This window comes from Sorghum bicolor, chromosome 4 (genome assembly GCF_000003195.3).
Source record: "Sorghum bicolor cultivar BTx623 chromosome 4, Sorghum_bicolor_NCBIv3, whole genome shotgun sequence".
Classification (NCBI taxonomy): domain Eukaryota; kingdom Viridiplantae; phylum Streptophyta; class Magnoliopsida; order Poales; family Poaceae; genus Sorghum; species Sorghum bicolor.
Window position 1 is genome coordinate 2,394,873 of NC_012873.2, and position 15,189 is coordinate 2,410,061.

The window sequence follows — 15,189 nt, forward strand, 5'->3', positions numbered from 1 at the left end:
CACCTGCACTTGAAGTTTCAGTGTCTGTATGGGGCAGTCTTCAACGGGTCCCTGGCCTATAAAATACGGAAGAACGCGTGGCTGTGTGTGTTGAAAAGAGCAAGACTCTGGCTGGCCAACTTCCAGTGGTAGGCAGGCACATTACTATTACTAATATACAGAAAATGGAGCAAGCTGGTGAGATGGGAGAGATTGGACGAGAAGCTCGCCATGGAGGTGTGCTTCAGAGTGGCAGAGACACTGGAGAACACAAAGACAAGACAGTGGTGGATAGCGAAGAAGATGAGCAATTTCTGGTGCAGGTACATGTTCACATTTGTCCATGTTTGCAGGACTAATTCCAGTCATTTTTTTTGTTTCTGTCCAATGCTAATCGCCTAATCTTTGCTGGTGGTACGGTAACAGCCAAAATGGAGGAAGTTCTTGGCCCATGTTGGACCTGGAGCTCTTGTGGCCATTGGCTTCCTGGATCCTAGCAACTGTAACCTCTCATCTGTTTTCTCAGATTGGCTTCCACTGTTTATAAATAATTCTAATGGTAATTGGTAATGCTTGGTTCTGAATATGGTTTGACAGTGGAAACTGACATGCAAGCTGGGGCTGACTTCAAGTACCAGGTACGTAGTTCTTGGCTTCTTGCCATGACTGACCACTGCTAGTATTAGGCAATGGTTATCAAGCTTCTATTGCCCTCCCAGAGACAGGTATCAAAATTGCAAATTTCAGCTGCAAAATCAATGCATAAAATAGACTTCTGACGAGTTGTACGCTAAGGGAAAGGAAAAGAAAAGAAACAAAGAAGAAACATGTTATTGCCTGAAAAAAGATGTTTTTTTTTATATTCCAATTTTAGTCCATAGTAGAATTTCAATTTTGAAAGCTGGTAGATTTTTTCATCAAATGCCTCGTGGAAATTTTCTGATTTTTTTTTTGTGTTGACTCGTAGCTGAATTAGAACTTTTATTCTTACTGGAAGTGCATGATCTGCATATAAAATTTCACCCGTACTAAAAATGCGTCTGCACCAAAAAGAACCTGCCCTGCTTTTAGTGCTTATATACCAACCACACTGCATTTCCACTTGTTTCTGAAGTTGAACAGCATGCAGAGCAGAGCAGCTAACTGCGTCATTTTCTTAAGTCTTCAATACTTTTTTGATCATCTCACTTTGTAATGCAATTTTATGATAAACAGCTTCTCTGGGTCATCTTAGTTGGAATGATCTTTGCACTTCTGATCCAAACACTAGCTGCCAACCTTGGAGTGAAGACAGGTACCTTTCACTTCACAGTTCACATCGGTGTTGATCTCTGTATATCAAATCCTGCATAGGCAATTAGGCACATAATGACATAATCTCATCAAACCCGTGCATGTTATTGGTGAATTTGGTGTAGGGATGCATCTTGCTGAACTCTGCAGGGAAGAGTACCCGCGTTTCGTCAACATTTGCTTGTGGATCATCGCGGAGCTGGCAGTGATATCTGATGACATCCCTGAAGGTTCATCAGTTATACAATTCGTTTCCCTGTGTGCTCTGTGTTCGTTTAGTAACGCAATCTTTATGTTCTTTTTTTCACTACTGCAGTGCTGGGCACAGCCTTTGCATTCAACATACTGCTCAAGATCCCAGTGTGGTCTGGAGTCATCCTCACAGTGTTCAGCACCCTCTTGCTTCTTGGGGTGCAGAGATTTGGGGTACGCAAAACCCTACCTACTGTTTGTTGATGATTATATCTTCATGATTACTATAACATTCATACTGAGGTCATAAAACCTTGTCAATGGTTTGGCCTACCCCCATCTAACAGACATACGTGCACCACGCACGCAGGCCCGCAAACTGGAGTTCATCATAGCAGCTTTCATGTTCACCATGGCAGCCTGCTTCTTCGGAGAGCTGAGCTACCTGAGGCCGTCCGCGAGAGAGGTCGTCAAGGGCATGTTCGTCCCCACTCTCCATGGGAAAGGCGCCGCAGCCAACGCGATCGCGCTCTTCGGCGCCATCATCACGCCGTAAGCAATCAGTAATCTCTACTTGACTTGCCACCCTGCTGTCATCATCAATAACACTGTTCTGGATTCCATCCATCCATGCGCGCTTAGAAATTCATGGTTGAAAGTCTGAATCTGAAACATGGCGCAGGTACAACCTGTTCTTGCACTCGGCGCTTGTGCTCTCGAGAAAGACCCCACGATCAGCGAAGAGCGTCAGAGTACGTAGGTTGCACTGAACTGAACACTGTCTGATAGTACAAGATTAGTGTCAGTCAGGAGATTCCACTGCAGCTGTGTTTATATTATACATTGCTGAATGGCTAATAAGCCCTCTGGAATTGGAATATGGATAGGCTGCCTGCAGGTACTTCCTCGCCGAGTGCAGCCTCGCGTTCGTGGTGGCGTTCCTCATCAATGTCACGGTGGTCATCGTCGCGGCGACCATCTGCAATGCAGACAACCTCTCCCCGGATGACGCGGACACGTGCGGCGACCTCACTCTGCAGTCCACCCCTCTGTTGCTCAGGGTACACTCTAATTTTTCTTGATCACAACAAGCAAAATACAGATGAGCTCACGCTGCTCGCTTCCATGCACTTTAATTTCAGAACGTTTTGGGGAGGTCGAGCTCCGTCGTGTACGCTGTTGCGCTGCTGGCTTCCGGGCAGAGCACCACCATTAGCTGCACGTTTGCTGGGCAGGTCATCATGGAGGTAATCTGCAGATCGATAGAGTACTACCGATATAATCCATCCAGGTGTCGTCACCATCAGCATGTCCATGAATTTGCAGGGGTTCCTGGACATGAGGATGAAGAGCTGGGTGCGGAACCTGATCACGCGAGTCATCGCCATCGCTCCCAGCCTCGTCGTCTCCATCGTCAGCGGCCCGTCAGGCGCCGGCAAGCTCATCGTCTTCTCATCGGTGAGCGATTCAGTCACTCACTGGGATAATTGGATTGGAGCACTGATGGGCTTCTCTAGCAGCTATCTTTTTCTGTTCAAAGTTCTAACAGCAGGTGTTTAATCTGGATGCAGATGGTGCTGTCGTTCGAGCTGCCATTCGCGCTCATCCCGCTGCTCAAGTTCTGCAACAGCAGCAACAAAGTCGGGCCTCTCAAGGAATCCATCTACGTACGTACTAAGCCTGAAGAAACCGTTCTTCGCCATTGCAAGCATTTCTGAAAGAGGAGAAAAACGAAAAGTGCAGAACAAACTGAACTGACGATGGATCGCTGCGTGCGTGCGTGCGTGCAGACGGTGGTGATCGCGTGGATGCTGAGCTTCGCGCTCATCGTGGTGAACACCTACTTCCTGGTGTGGACGTACGTGGACTGGCTAGTGCACAGCGACGGCCGCCTCCCCAAGTACGCCACCGCGCTGCTCTCCGTCGTCGTCTTCGCGCTCATGGCCGCCTACCTCGTCTTCGTCGTCTACCTCACGTTCAGGAGAGACGCGGTGGCCACGTACGTGCCGGTGTCGGAGCGGGCGCAGGCGCAGGTGGAGGCCGGCGGCGGGGCGCAGGCCGTGGCTGACGACGACGCCGACCAGCCGGTGCCCCTCAGGAAGGACCTGGCTGATGCCTCCATGTAGATTGGTAGTAGATGTGTAGATGCAGATGCTTCGTTCGTTCGGGCAGTGACGATGTCGATCGATCCACACTGTTCATGCTGATTCTATCTGCTGCATACTCGCTCACTATACTCTGGAGTCTGGGCTATGGCTGATACATGTGATTTGTCAATTGCCATTGAGAGGTGTGCTGGTTCATCTGTTCAGTGACAGAGAATTCGCTGCCACTGCATCTGCGAGGCCACGGGAATCACTCCTGACAATTTGCATTGCAGGTGGAGAGCAGAAAAAAAAAAACGCTCTCCCCGCGCTCCACTCCTGCTTTGCCCTCTCTCGTCCTCTGGCTCTCGCCTCCTCCCCCATCTCTGTTATGCCTTCTCCATCTCCCCTGTCCATAGTTTTGGATTTCGGTGTAACCAAAAACATAGGAGGGGGCCGGTAAGACCGATAGACCGATTTTCGACCGAAATTTCGCTAAAACCGGTCCAATACCAGTCAAATTTTGACCAAATTTTAATCAAAATTTACCATACCACTCAATACCGCTCAAAACAGGCTGAAACCAGTCGATATCGGAGGGGGCCGGTAGGACCGATTTGACCGGTTTTCGCAGATTTTCGGACGGTATTTAGAACTATGCCCCTGTCTCCTACGTCACTCCATCACCTCTGCCGCCATCCTTCTTCACTGAGGCTATCATCAGTTCCTCACCGGTTTCTATCCATCACCAAGATCCAGCCCGCCTTCACCGACCGAGCCTGCTAAGATCAGGTCGCCAAGCCCGCTGAGATCAAGCGTGCCCTGAGCCCAAGCCCGTTGTGAGCCTCACCACGTTGTCGCAGCTTGCCCTCCTTTCCCTAGGTCAAGTTGGGAGCTAGAGCTATCATGGGAGCTCTACCAACAGCGGTTGCTCCAAAGTCTAGAGCACGAGTGGCGGGGGCCAAAGTTAGAGGGATGAGAATGGATTGGGAGCTGTGCCAAACTGGCCCTTAGGGCATGTGTGGCAAGGCTTGTTGTGACTCTAGTTCCTCGTGTACCTTGTACTATAGCAGCACTATTCATAGAAGACGTCTCTCTCTTATGCTAAGATGAATTGAGAGCCACAAAACCATGATTTATGGCTCCTCAAAGGAGTCGAAGCCCAACAAAACAGAGCCTTATAGCGTGTTTGGTAACACGACTAAGGCCATCTCGGGCCCTGAGGCCTGTCCTAGGCTAGCCAGAGCCTCCTGTCCGAAATGGTGCAAGACCACTTGATTGGTTGTCTGTACCAAACGGACATGGCTTTTTGTGGAGATTGTGTTTGATAGAAATATATAGATGGATATGGTTACCCTTGTATCTAGATATGGTAACAGTTGGTAGGCGGCAACGAGGAGTAGAGGAGAACCAGATACAGAAGCTGCTCCGCTTCGCTTTTTGTGTTGCGTGCGGGAGAGGAGGAGGTACGGGGTTGCACGAGGGAGGAGGTGGTGTGCGAGGAACCACGGCAGCAGCTCCGTCCCTGCCTTCGATCTGCTCTGCTCCATGTGCGCCACGTGCTCGGGCTTAGGCTTATGCTCCGGCCTGCCCTCCACAGCGTGCTCGACGACAACGACGGGGCCTTGTTCTTCGTCTCGAATGAGCTACTCATGCCCTAGATCCACTATCCCCGCCTTGTTGGGCTTGGGTTTGGGCTCGGCCAGTGGGAGAGGAAGCGAGGACGACACAGCTGCTATTGGTGGTGGTGGCCTGGTGGAGAAGAAGGCGGATGACACCCTTGCAACCCCCAGCATGAGGAGGTCATGTGGGGAACGGTGGCAGCGACGATGGGCTGGCGACGTTGCCTTCTCTTTCTACGGGAGCCGAGAGCAAATAGCGGTAAGAGGCCAGGAGGTGACCCGATCCCTCACCACTCGCTCCACCAAGCCAGGCTCTCAAAAAAACAAAACCACCCCCCTCGTTTTCTAGGAGCCAGGTTTTTACGTGCTTGGAGCAACATGCGAGCCAAGTGGAGGAGCAGGCCAACGACACCAAACATAGACGTTGCAGCCCACAAGCACAGGCAGACTCTCAGGCCATGACATCAAACAGACTCTTAGACTGTCTCCAACCATGGAACACAAACACAAATCCATACTAGACACCTATTTTTGGTACGAGGCCAGCAGAAACGCAAATATGCATCTTCCAGAGAGAAGACACAAATCTTTGCCACGAGAGGAATGGAGGAGGTTTTGCCACTAGGCGCGAGCTCGTGGGAGCCGCCATGCGTGACCTTGGGAGCCACCACCATCGGGATCTGGGGGCCATCGTCACCGAGATCCGCTCCCGCACGCGAGCTTGGGGAGTTGCCCCTGCTGCCAGGATCTAAGGGACACACGGAGGAGGGGCCGAAGAGAGAAGAGCTCGCCGAAGGAGGCAGGCCGCTGCAGAGGAGTAGAGTAGGCGCAGGGGGCGGGCAAACAAGGTGGAAGAGAAGGGCTCTTCTTTTTTTGCGTTGTGTTGGCGGAGAAGTAAATTTTTGCATGCCCAACTTCTCTCCTGTGCGTGACCCAAACCACAAAATGGGTCTCTGGTTTGGGTTCATATTGTTGGAGATAGCCTTAGAGACCGTCTATTACTGTAGCAACACTTTAGCCATGACATCAAACCTACCCCAGCTCCTATTTATTACTGTAGCAACACTTTAGCACAGAGCAGGTCAACCTGCAGATGTATAATACATATACCATCTCCCGCGTGAGCAATTTTGCAAGCCAAAATATGACCAGCAGCACAGTTCCTTTACAAGGTTCAAAAACAATAACAGAATAAAACTGAAATTGATCTTTACTCTCCAAACTGAATATCAATCGCTTAAGCCATATTAAAGAGATCAAAATAACGGTTAAATACCATGTATCATCATTTGACTGAATGCCTCGTATCATAATCTTGTTCATCTACTATAACACAAGGACATCTCATTGTTGCTGTGGCCACCAGAGTCCAGAGCAACAGAAAGGCAAGAAGAAATCCAACTCGACTGTCTTTGTACCTCGGTGCAGTTTTTTATTACAAAAAGGGAAGAAGCAGCATTCATAGGTGTAGCTTACAGCACCGGTCAACTTGAAACCAAAACCAAAGAAAAATCACAGGTTGGGCGATTTGCAATGCCTCAAAGATTATCGTCGATCAGGTCTACAGGAAGTTTCTGATGTCCAATTTCCTGACATCAGGCATCTCCTCATCTTGAAACTCCTCCCTGGCAACAAAGCACAAAATACAGACGGACACAAATATGGTAACAGTCAGAATCCAGAGGTTTTTGATACTAGAGATACTCGATCAAGTAGTGAAGTTCAGTTAAGATGCAAACCTCTTGAGTTGAGTCTCCATTGCTTCAACACATTCCTTCTTAAGTTCACTCAGCTCGCTTTTGGCAATTTCCAATTCAAGCTCTTCCTCGATCTTGGGAAGATCCTCCTTCCGAATGCCAAGCCTACATCAAGTTTAACAGTGCAGCAGAAAAAACTTTAGAATGCAAGGACAAGAAGCTAAATGCAAACAAAATGGTTTCCTGTAAGAATTTGTTATGCACAGGCTCGGTTTAGACTTAATCATAGTGAATTGAGATGAAAGATGCATATATCGGCATACTTTTTGTTAATCTTGTCAAACTCTGCCAAGAGGGTGGCCATGTTCTTCTTGTCGCTCCTCAAAAGTGGTTTCTTAATGTCCTTCTCAATCTTCTCAAGAGCTTCCATCATCAAAGGCTCAATTCCAAGATGATCTATAAGACCACTCCTGTATCATAGAACACAATAAGAAACAGCTAACACACAATTTGTGAAAGAATTTTGTAAGATGAACCAAAGTGGCAGTTGCTCCAAAAGTGTACAGTCTAATAGATACCAAAGTATATGGAAGGTGAAAAGAAAGGTACCAAAAAATGCATTATATCAGCTTTTGTATTATGCCATTTAAATGGTAAACACAAAAAAAAAAGTGGCATTCAGCATTTTTGGGAAAAAACATGCAACAATGGCAATGGATGTACTTTATTCTGATCTGTTGAAGAGTATTCAAGTAAGTCCGTGCATCAGGGATGCCCTTGGTGAAGGTCTCAATGGTATATTTAATCCTTTGAGAATCAGAAAGAAGATCTGCCCTGCATTTAGACAAATGTGGCATCATCAGATGAGCAGACCAATAACAATGGGCTTGAGTGAATATATACACAATATAAAAAGTAAGCAAGGAAAGTAAACGCTTATTCAGGAGAATAGATTTATGCTAATTCAATCCACAAATGTGTTTCCAAACTTATCAGACACAGAACAGAACAGTGGTGATATATGCATTAGCAAAAACCCATTAGGCATTAATCAATCATGGAATCATAACGTTTTTCTCACAAATACCAGTCATACTCTACAGTGTTTATTTTGAATCATTTTGCATGGATTCTAGCATTACTAATTCTCACTATGTCCAGAAAATCATACCAGGAAAACATAAAGATAAAATTGATGGAGTTAATAAGCTAATGACCACGGAATACTAGTAACAGAGTTGACTTACTTTTCCCTTACAGTCTTCATGACTTGGGCATAACGAGAAACTGCCGCTGGGTCTTCTGGATCAATAGTGATCTTTTCCTTTTTAAGGACACCAAGAGCTGTCTCAAACTTTTTCTTTACCTCAAAGAATATGCCCTTCAGGAGATCTTGATAACATCAAAGAATGAAGTTAGGAATGAAAATTAAACTCCAAAAGTTCTGTAACATATAAAAAGCAGTATTATGATCTTTGTTTTGTATATATAACTATTAACAAAACATTGTACGGGCCTGTTTGGATCCCAATTGAATTATGGTAATCTGTATTATGGATTATAATAATATAGACTGTTTGGCTCCATAGATTATAAACGTGGATTATTGTTATTTGTACAAATGAGCTATAATCTAAAACAAACAGGCTGGAGAGAGACAAAATACGATTATTATAAACAAGCTGCAGGACCATTCTAATGTAACCTATAATCTGGGGTGTTTGGATCACCTGCAATTTATTTCATCTGATTACTAGAATCTAGATGGGATTCATACACCAAGTTAGAATCTACAACGAAAATTCTAAATCATAAAATGGACATCATCTTAATGTCAAAGAACAGATTGAGCAATACATCATTAAATGCATAGCTTAGCCATGTCAGAAATTTTCAATAAAAAATGAACTAAACACCACAGTTATGTAGTTTGATGTTTCAGTTTCCTGTGCCCAGACTTCAGAGACAACAGAAATTCTGAGCTATGTAAATACAGTTGTGATACTGGAACTCTTCATGATAAACTATCATACCACCTGGTCACATAAAACAACACGAGTTCAAGATGGAAGATTTATGATTTTTAACTTTTTCCAGGACTGACAATTACACATGCAAAACGAAGTTACTGTTCAAGCACATATACATAACTGTAATAGATCCATGACAAAGCAGGTTTTAAACTAATAGGATACCCAAAAATAAAAGTATGGGAAGCTTACCATCACCACTGACAGGAGGACGGTCAGCTGGAGCTGCAAAGGAGCGAACTTGAGTGGCACCTCCATTTCCAAAAGCTGCTTGAACCGAATATAGCTGCAGAAGCATTAACAAATGAACTGTGTAAGTAAACACAGGAGCCAGTATACAAGGTCAAGCGCCCAATAAAAGAACATATGCTGACACTAAATGACCCAAAACTGAAAATTAGCGATGGGTACATTCTCAAGAAATGAAGTTCTTTAGTCTCGTATTCATTTCATAATACACAACAATAATCAACTGTGTGCATTGGGAAAAGACGTCCATTGGTACTACTAACCATGGCGTCCAATATGCGAAAATGTCTAATTGAAAATTTGCATTCTGGGTTGAAAAGATCTGGAGATGTTGTAAACAAGAGAGTGCATCGTTTCCACGTCCTGCCCCCCTACAATTCCCAATCTAGCGAACCAACTAAAGATTCTCATTTCCTAATGGAGAAATTCCTTCCACACTCCGACCGCCGCTCAGTCAATGCTGACAAACTATGACTCCGGAGAAAAATGCATCAGACTCGAACATCCACCACCATCTGCGACCGATGTCTCCACAAAACTCCACAGAGAGAACCACAGACCCCATGCAAACCACGAGCGCGCGCGCGCCGAGGCAGACGGCACCGGATCAGATCTAGCAAGAGACTAGGGTTCCCCAGGGCGCGACGCAGAGGGAGGCCAAGGGGCGAGCGAGCGAACGAACCTGACGGGAGCGCGAGACGAGGCGAGCGGCCAGCGCCATGGCTGATGCGGCGATGGGGGGCGGCGCTAGGGCTGAGGCCTCCTCCGCTTCTCTCCGATCTCCGCGAGAGCGAACGCGACCGAGAGAGAGAGAGAGAGAGATGGGGGATGGGAGGAGAGGAGAAATGGGGGCGGCGCAGGAGCTCCGCTTTGTGCCTGCTTCTCCGCTGCTCTCCGCCGTCCGTTCCGCCACGACCCTCCGGACCCTTGCACGGATCTCAAATCACGAGTCGATCCCGCAGTCCCCCGCCCCGGGTGCGCTGGACCTCTCTGGGGCCCATCTCTCCTCTCGGTGCGCGGTGGGCCCGTCTCGGCCCGGTCCAGCCCGCCTCGGTTCTTCCTCCCCGTCCCGTCGCTTGGCTGCTGCAGAAGTCGCCGTCTCCCCACCGTCTCTTGCTCCCTCCGCGGCTTTGACGTCGCCTCGCTCGCAATGAACTCCCTCCTGAGGCCGCCGCTGCCGGGGCTGACGCCGATCCTGAGCGCGAGGCGCAGGGTCTCGCCGCCGCAAGCAGCGCCGGTGCGGGTCGGCTCGGCGGAGCTGGCCGGCGGCGGCGGGCGCAGATGCCGGCGAGGGCTGGCAGTGGTGGCGTCGGCGGCTCCGTCGTGGATGGAGGAGGCTGGGGTGGACGTGCTGGAGGAGGGCGGGCGTTGGAACCCGTCGGTGTCGGACTCGTACCGCCCGACGGGGCTGCCGCGGCCCAACGCCACGGTGCTGGAGGCGCAGGCGCGGGTGTGCACGGGCCCCGCACAGACGCGCCCGCTCGGGGAGGAGCAAGCCATGCGCGTCCTCGACACTATCCTCCGCTCCGGTGAGTACAGTCAGCTCGCCACCTTGGATAACTCTGGATAAATGGCAGCGCCGGCTGCTTCGAAACGAGCTGATTTTGCTAATAAAGTGCCGCTGCTTGATTTTGGCGCTAGTCCAGTAAATCACCGATGTCCATGATTAGAATTTGGAAGCTCGATGCAAGCTTGTTTGTGCGTCATCATAAACAGGGATTCTGTTACTGGTTGGTTGACATGCATGCAGACAAATAGTGCCGCTGTCAGTTTCTTTGTTTTTTCCCCCTTGCCTTCCATTTCCCTGAGAAGCTGAGCAACTCCAAGAGACTCTCTAGATCCTTGCTAAATACTAGGAATAGAGATTTTGGTGAAAAGTTATCCTCCAACAATTTGTCTAAATGATTATGTAAATATGACCATCTTCTATTCCGGATTTTTCGCTAGCCAAAAATAGAAGACAAGAATAACTCTCTAGAGTGCGCACAAGAGATAGAAAAGCTGTTGGAGAGTAAAGAATTATAGAAAGCAATTTTTATGATAATGGTTCTCTAAATGATGATTTAGAGAGTGAGATTTGCAAAATCTCTTGGAGATGCTCTTACACCGCATTTTCCTTGCAACTCTGTGCAGCGATGGGAGAACTCAAAGAGGAGCCAGTCTCTAGTGCACAGTTAGGTGCATTTTTTGCAGGCATGACAATCAGAGCTAACTCATTTCCAGAGGCCACACAGTGGAGCGAGGGAGAGCGACGTGCCATGAGCATATTTTGGCCACGCCTTGTACAAGTTCTTCCTCCTGAGGTGAAGTTTATAGCAGATCCTGAAGGGACGATCATGGGTGCAAATGGTTTAACAGGGCCTCGGTATGTTGGCCAAGGAACTGGGGAGATGAGACTCGTTGGTGCTCTGAGGGAAGTGCTTGCTGGTGGCCATTTAGGTTATGAGGAGGTTCAATGTGTACTAAAGGATATTCTACCAATTGGATCAAGTTCAGATTTGACGGAGGTTAGTGAAGCACTGCTAGCGGCATTTTTGATTGGACAGCGGATGAATAGAGAAACTGATCGTGAGCTCAAAGCGTATTGCCTAGCCTTTGATGATGAACTAGGTAACTCCAGAAAAACCTAGGTAACACCAAGTGGGTTCTTAGACTGAATAGACAAATAAATGGTGTCATTTATTGTCACTTTTTATCAGGTCCTCCTCCGGTTGCTGACATCAAGTCCTTGACACACTATGGTGAACCATATGATGGAAATACACGATTTTTTAGGAATACTCTATTTGTTGCAGCGGTTCGATCCTGCTATGGTGAATCGTGCCTCCTCCATGGTGTTGAATGGATGCCACCCAAGGTCAGTTATCTACTAAACATATCCAACAGCAATAGTCATATGCAAGTACCTTCAGTAATATTTATCTTGTGGTTCTGTTGTGTATATATCTGTCAGTTGTTGTTTGAGAAGCATTTGTATTGTTAATGATCAAGGTTTTCAGGGTGGAATAACAGAAGGACAAATGCTTAAATTCATGGGCGCAAACATACACTTATCTCCAACACAAGCCAAGATACTGTTGGAGGTGTGGTAGCAGCTCTGCCTATTCTTGCTGCAACCAAGTATATTTGTTTCTTTTTACTGCTAACTGATCCGATTATACAACTCTTTGGTTGCTTTCAGGATGAGACTACTGGTTTTGCATATTTGAATCTTCAAGAAGCTTGTCCCCCATTGTAAGTTTGTCATTTCTTTTGCAACTTTATACTCCGGTTACCAAAGTCATTTCTTCATATTCCTGCAGGGATGGAATCATGAACTTTTCTTATTAAAACTGCAAGAACATGTACATTTTTCAACTTAAGTTACCATTATTTATTTGGATGCATGCTATATGATTAAGAATTTACTCAGTAAAGAAGTCATATTTTACGACGCAGTTTTTAACCTGTTATTCTTGCAGATATTCGATTATTGGGCTCAGGGAGCATATTAAGAAACGGCCACCATTGGCTACCTCTGAGAAAGTTCAACAATTTGTGAGGGTGAGTTACTCTTTCTCAACCAATCGTGATCTTTTATCGCAAGAATAGGTAAATTGATAGCATTTAAGTGATTGAATTTCTTTAATGTTTGGAATAGTATATTTATTTTGTATCTCAGTTGTGCCTATGGATACCTTAAAAAATTGAAAGCTTTACCTTGAAAGATTTTTCAAAGTCTCCTGATCTTTGATCAACTAATAAGGTAAAGATAAAGACTTAGTAAATCTACTGTGACACTTTCTTAATAAATTGTTGAGTGGTTTACTAGCTTTGGCTTTCGTCTTTCAAAGTATTTCTGCACTAGGATTTTTTAGGCAAAAGTTTCTCATGAGAATTTAAAGTTTTATAAGGACTGCCAAGATAATTGGAGTTGTTTCTTATGATGATACAATTTGGTGTCATTGAAGTTGAAGATCTTTATCGCCTACGACTTAAAAGGAGTGCTTGTTCATTGTTTATGAATTGAATGAGTAATGTTATATTGGTGGTTGACCTTTTTACGTGTACTCTGTTGCAAAAACTGCAAAATGCGACTTGGTCATGTGTTGGTTCATGATTCACTCAAATCTATCAGTTCATTCTTAAAAAGGATTATTGGTCTTATTTGTGCTGCCACCTGCCAGGCACGGGGGAGAGAATCAATGATTGCAGGATTTTATCATGAAGGCTATGAAGATCCCTTGCTTATGCTGATGAGAAGAAGAACTGTTCATGCTGGACTAGTTGTAAAGGTAAGGTCAATGGTACTGTTTTGTTGCGTTATTTAAGAATTCATTAATTAATGTGTCCTCGAATAAAGTGAAAATCATTCTGTGTTTCAATTCTGCTGGATAGGAAGTTCTGGTTTTTCAGTTAAAATGTCATTTCACTTCCCTTTGCCTTTATGTCGTGATACAAATGCGATCGATAAAAACTATTATGTGCTCAGCTTTATGGACTCTTGCCCCGCTGAGAGCATAAGACAATTGTATGTTGCAAGTGCAGGGTGAAGAAGGTGCGCTTTCAATGACAACCAAGGAAAGATCAGCTCATGCATCAAAAGGACTTCCTGTTAACCACTGTTCAGGGTTTCGGACACCAAACAACATAGATTCCTCTGAGACTGATGGTACAAAAATGAATACATGTCACTCCTTTTACTAGTTATATGTGGCCCTAATATTAGTAGTAATCAGCTGAACAGCCAGTTAGGGCCATTAAGGCCCATTTGATGAAGGAAGGGTCAGCACTGCACCTCTCTAGTGCTGTCACATGAATACTACCACATGTTAGTGTTCGCTCTAAGACAGGGTGGGTTCGTTAGATCAAACCAGATTGAGTGTTATCACTTTTCATAATTCTAGAGAATCCCCACTCTTTTGGTGCAGCTGCCATTCGGTATGGTTGCGCTGCTTGGGTTCTGGGTCATCTAAAGTATGTACATGACAATAGGGCAGCATCTGCTCTTTTCTGGTATGGATTGCCACTCATATGGCAAGGGATTGGGCTACTGCTACCTAAGTTAGGAATATGTCAATTGGGCTGCTCATTCATATAAACAGGATTTGTCCTGTGCTTAAGTTAGGAATATGTCAATTGTTATGTGATGATTTCAGGCTTATGGGCTTATCTCTTTTATCTTTCAGGTATTTCTAGAGAAAGCTTCAGGGTCATTGTGAATGCCCAGGAACTTGGTTTTGAATCCACCGAAACTCCAAGAACTGATAGATCAGTAAGCCTTTTCTCCCTGGCTCCTGGCATATACATTAATGTTCGCTAGTGATCATGTATGACCCATAATTTGCCAGCGTGGGATATAGTACACTTACTTTATTTCCTAATCTGAATCAGATTCTAAAGAACTTGGAGCTCGGTCTGGCAGCACTAGGCGGCGAGAAAGGAGCAGCCTATGACCGAATAGTTCTTAATGCAGCTATGGCTGACCACTTGCTAGGCTGCAGCGGAGCCGAGGATATCAACACTGCACTTGACCGGGCGAGAGAAGCCATTGATAGCGGTGAAGCTCTGAGAAGGCTCATGAGTTACATAAAAATCTCGCACACAGTGTCCTAGTGTTGATCCGTGACCAAGTACTGATTGTACAATTTTGGCTTGAGTCACGGCCGGATACCTTCTTCCCCGAATCTGATTGCCTTCAGCCCTTCCCCACTCAATGTTACTACAAGCTAGCATGAAATATTCCTTCACCATCAAGGGCCTGTCAGAAAAAGAAAGAAAAAGAACAGGTGAAATGAAACAGTGCCTTGTTGAAAATGGTAGTGACACGGAATGCTTTGTTAAGATTTTTGTTTTACCATGAGAAAAGTTGATGTTGTGTAACACGTGCAGATTGTCCTCCTGAGATGTATACGAATCAGATAATAGTGGCATTGTGAATACTCTACATAACCTCATCAAGGCTGAAACCATATCAGATTTTGTTTATAACAATCTATATGTACCCTTCTTTCTGTAGTGGATCACCATCCTGTGTTCCGTTGTGATATCACACTGATTCGGT

The 15,189-nt window shown here is 45.9% G+C and overlaps 3 protein-coding genes across 3 annotated transcripts; 2 read left to right on the plus strand and 1 right to left on the minus strand.

Annotated features, from left to right (window-relative positions):
• LOC8069924 (metal transporter NRAT1) lies at positions 110-3,707 on the plus strand. Its single transcript, XM_002451435.2, has 13 exons — positions 110-302; positions 406-481; positions 577-617; positions 1,195-1,273; positions 1,398-1,502; positions 1,589-1,698; positions 1,835-2,016; positions 2,147-2,216; positions 2,352-2,525; positions 2,607-2,711; positions 2,791-2,922; positions 3,036-3,131; positions 3,255-3,707. Exons 1-13 carry the CDS (start codon positions 165-167, stop codon positions 3,588-3,590), a joined length of 1,644 nt encoding a protein of 547 aa, XP_002451480.2. The 5' UTR covers positions 110-164; the 3' UTR covers positions 3,591-3,707.
• On the minus strand, positions 6,418-10,031 carry LOC8057513 (probable ATP synthase 24 kDa subunit, mitochondrial). The gene is made up of 7 exons (XM_002453210.2): positions 9,829-10,031; positions 9,090-9,183; positions 8,115-8,259; positions 7,591-7,701; positions 7,191-7,337; positions 6,910-7,032; positions 6,418-6,795 (listed from the first exon to the last, which is right to left on the minus strand). Exons 1-7 carry the CDS (start codon positions 9,865-9,867, stop codon positions 6,732-6,734), a joined length of 723 nt encoding a protein of 240 aa, XP_002453255.1. The 5' UTR covers positions 9,868-10,031; the 3' UTR covers positions 6,418-6,731.
• Positions 10,201-15,143, plus strand: LOC110434625 (anthranilate phosphoribosyltransferase). The gene is made up of 10 exons (XM_021459041.1): positions 10,201-10,675; positions 11,280-11,756; positions 11,846-12,003; positions 12,146-12,229; positions 12,328-12,380; positions 12,608-12,689; positions 13,313-13,420; positions 13,674-13,797; positions 14,315-14,400; positions 14,520-15,143. Exons 1-10 carry the CDS (start codon positions 10,297-10,299, stop codon positions 14,739-14,741), a joined length of 1,773 nt encoding a protein of 590 aa, XP_021314716.1. The 5' UTR covers positions 10,201-10,296; the 3' UTR covers positions 14,742-15,143.

Bases quoted from the DNA above. Each gene is read 5' to 3' on its own strand.
- LOC110434625 (XM_021459041.1), top strand. From the start codon at position 10,297: ATGAACTCCCTCCTGAGGCCGCCGCTGCCGGGGCTGACGCCGATCCTG. The intron at 12,004-12,145 runs GTCAGTTATCTA...CAAGGTTTTCAG, and splicing joins TTGAATGGATGCCACCCAAG to GGTGGAATAACAGAAGGACA. The intron at 14,401-14,519 runs GTAAGCCTTTTC...AATCTGAATCAG, and splicing joins CTCCAAGAACTGATAGATCA to ATTCTAAAGAACTTGGAGCT.
- LOC8057513 (XM_002453210.2), bottom strand. From the start codon at position 9,867: ATGGCGCTGGCCGCTCGCCTCGTCTCGCGCTCCCGTCAG. The intron at 8,260-9,089 runs GTAAGCTTCCCA...GATGTTATCAAG, and splicing joins TCCTCCTGTCAGTGGTGATG to ATCTCCTGAAGGGCATATTC. The intron at 6,796-6,909 runs GTTTGCATCTTA...CTTTGTTGCCAG, and splicing joins ATGGAGACTCAACTCAAGAG to GGAGGAGTTTCAAGATGAGG.
- LOC8069924 (XM_002451435.2), top strand. From the start codon at position 165: ATGGAGCAAGCTGGTGAGATGGGAGAGATTGGACGAGAAGCTCGCCAT. The intron at 1,274-1,397 runs GTACCTTTCACT...AATTTGGTGTAG, and splicing joins CAACCTTGGAGTGAAGACAG to GGATGCATCTTGCTGAACTC. The intron at 2,712-2,790 runs GTAATCTGCAGA...ATGAATTTGCAG, and splicing joins CTGGGCAGGTCATCATGGAG to GGGTTCCTGGACATGAGGAT.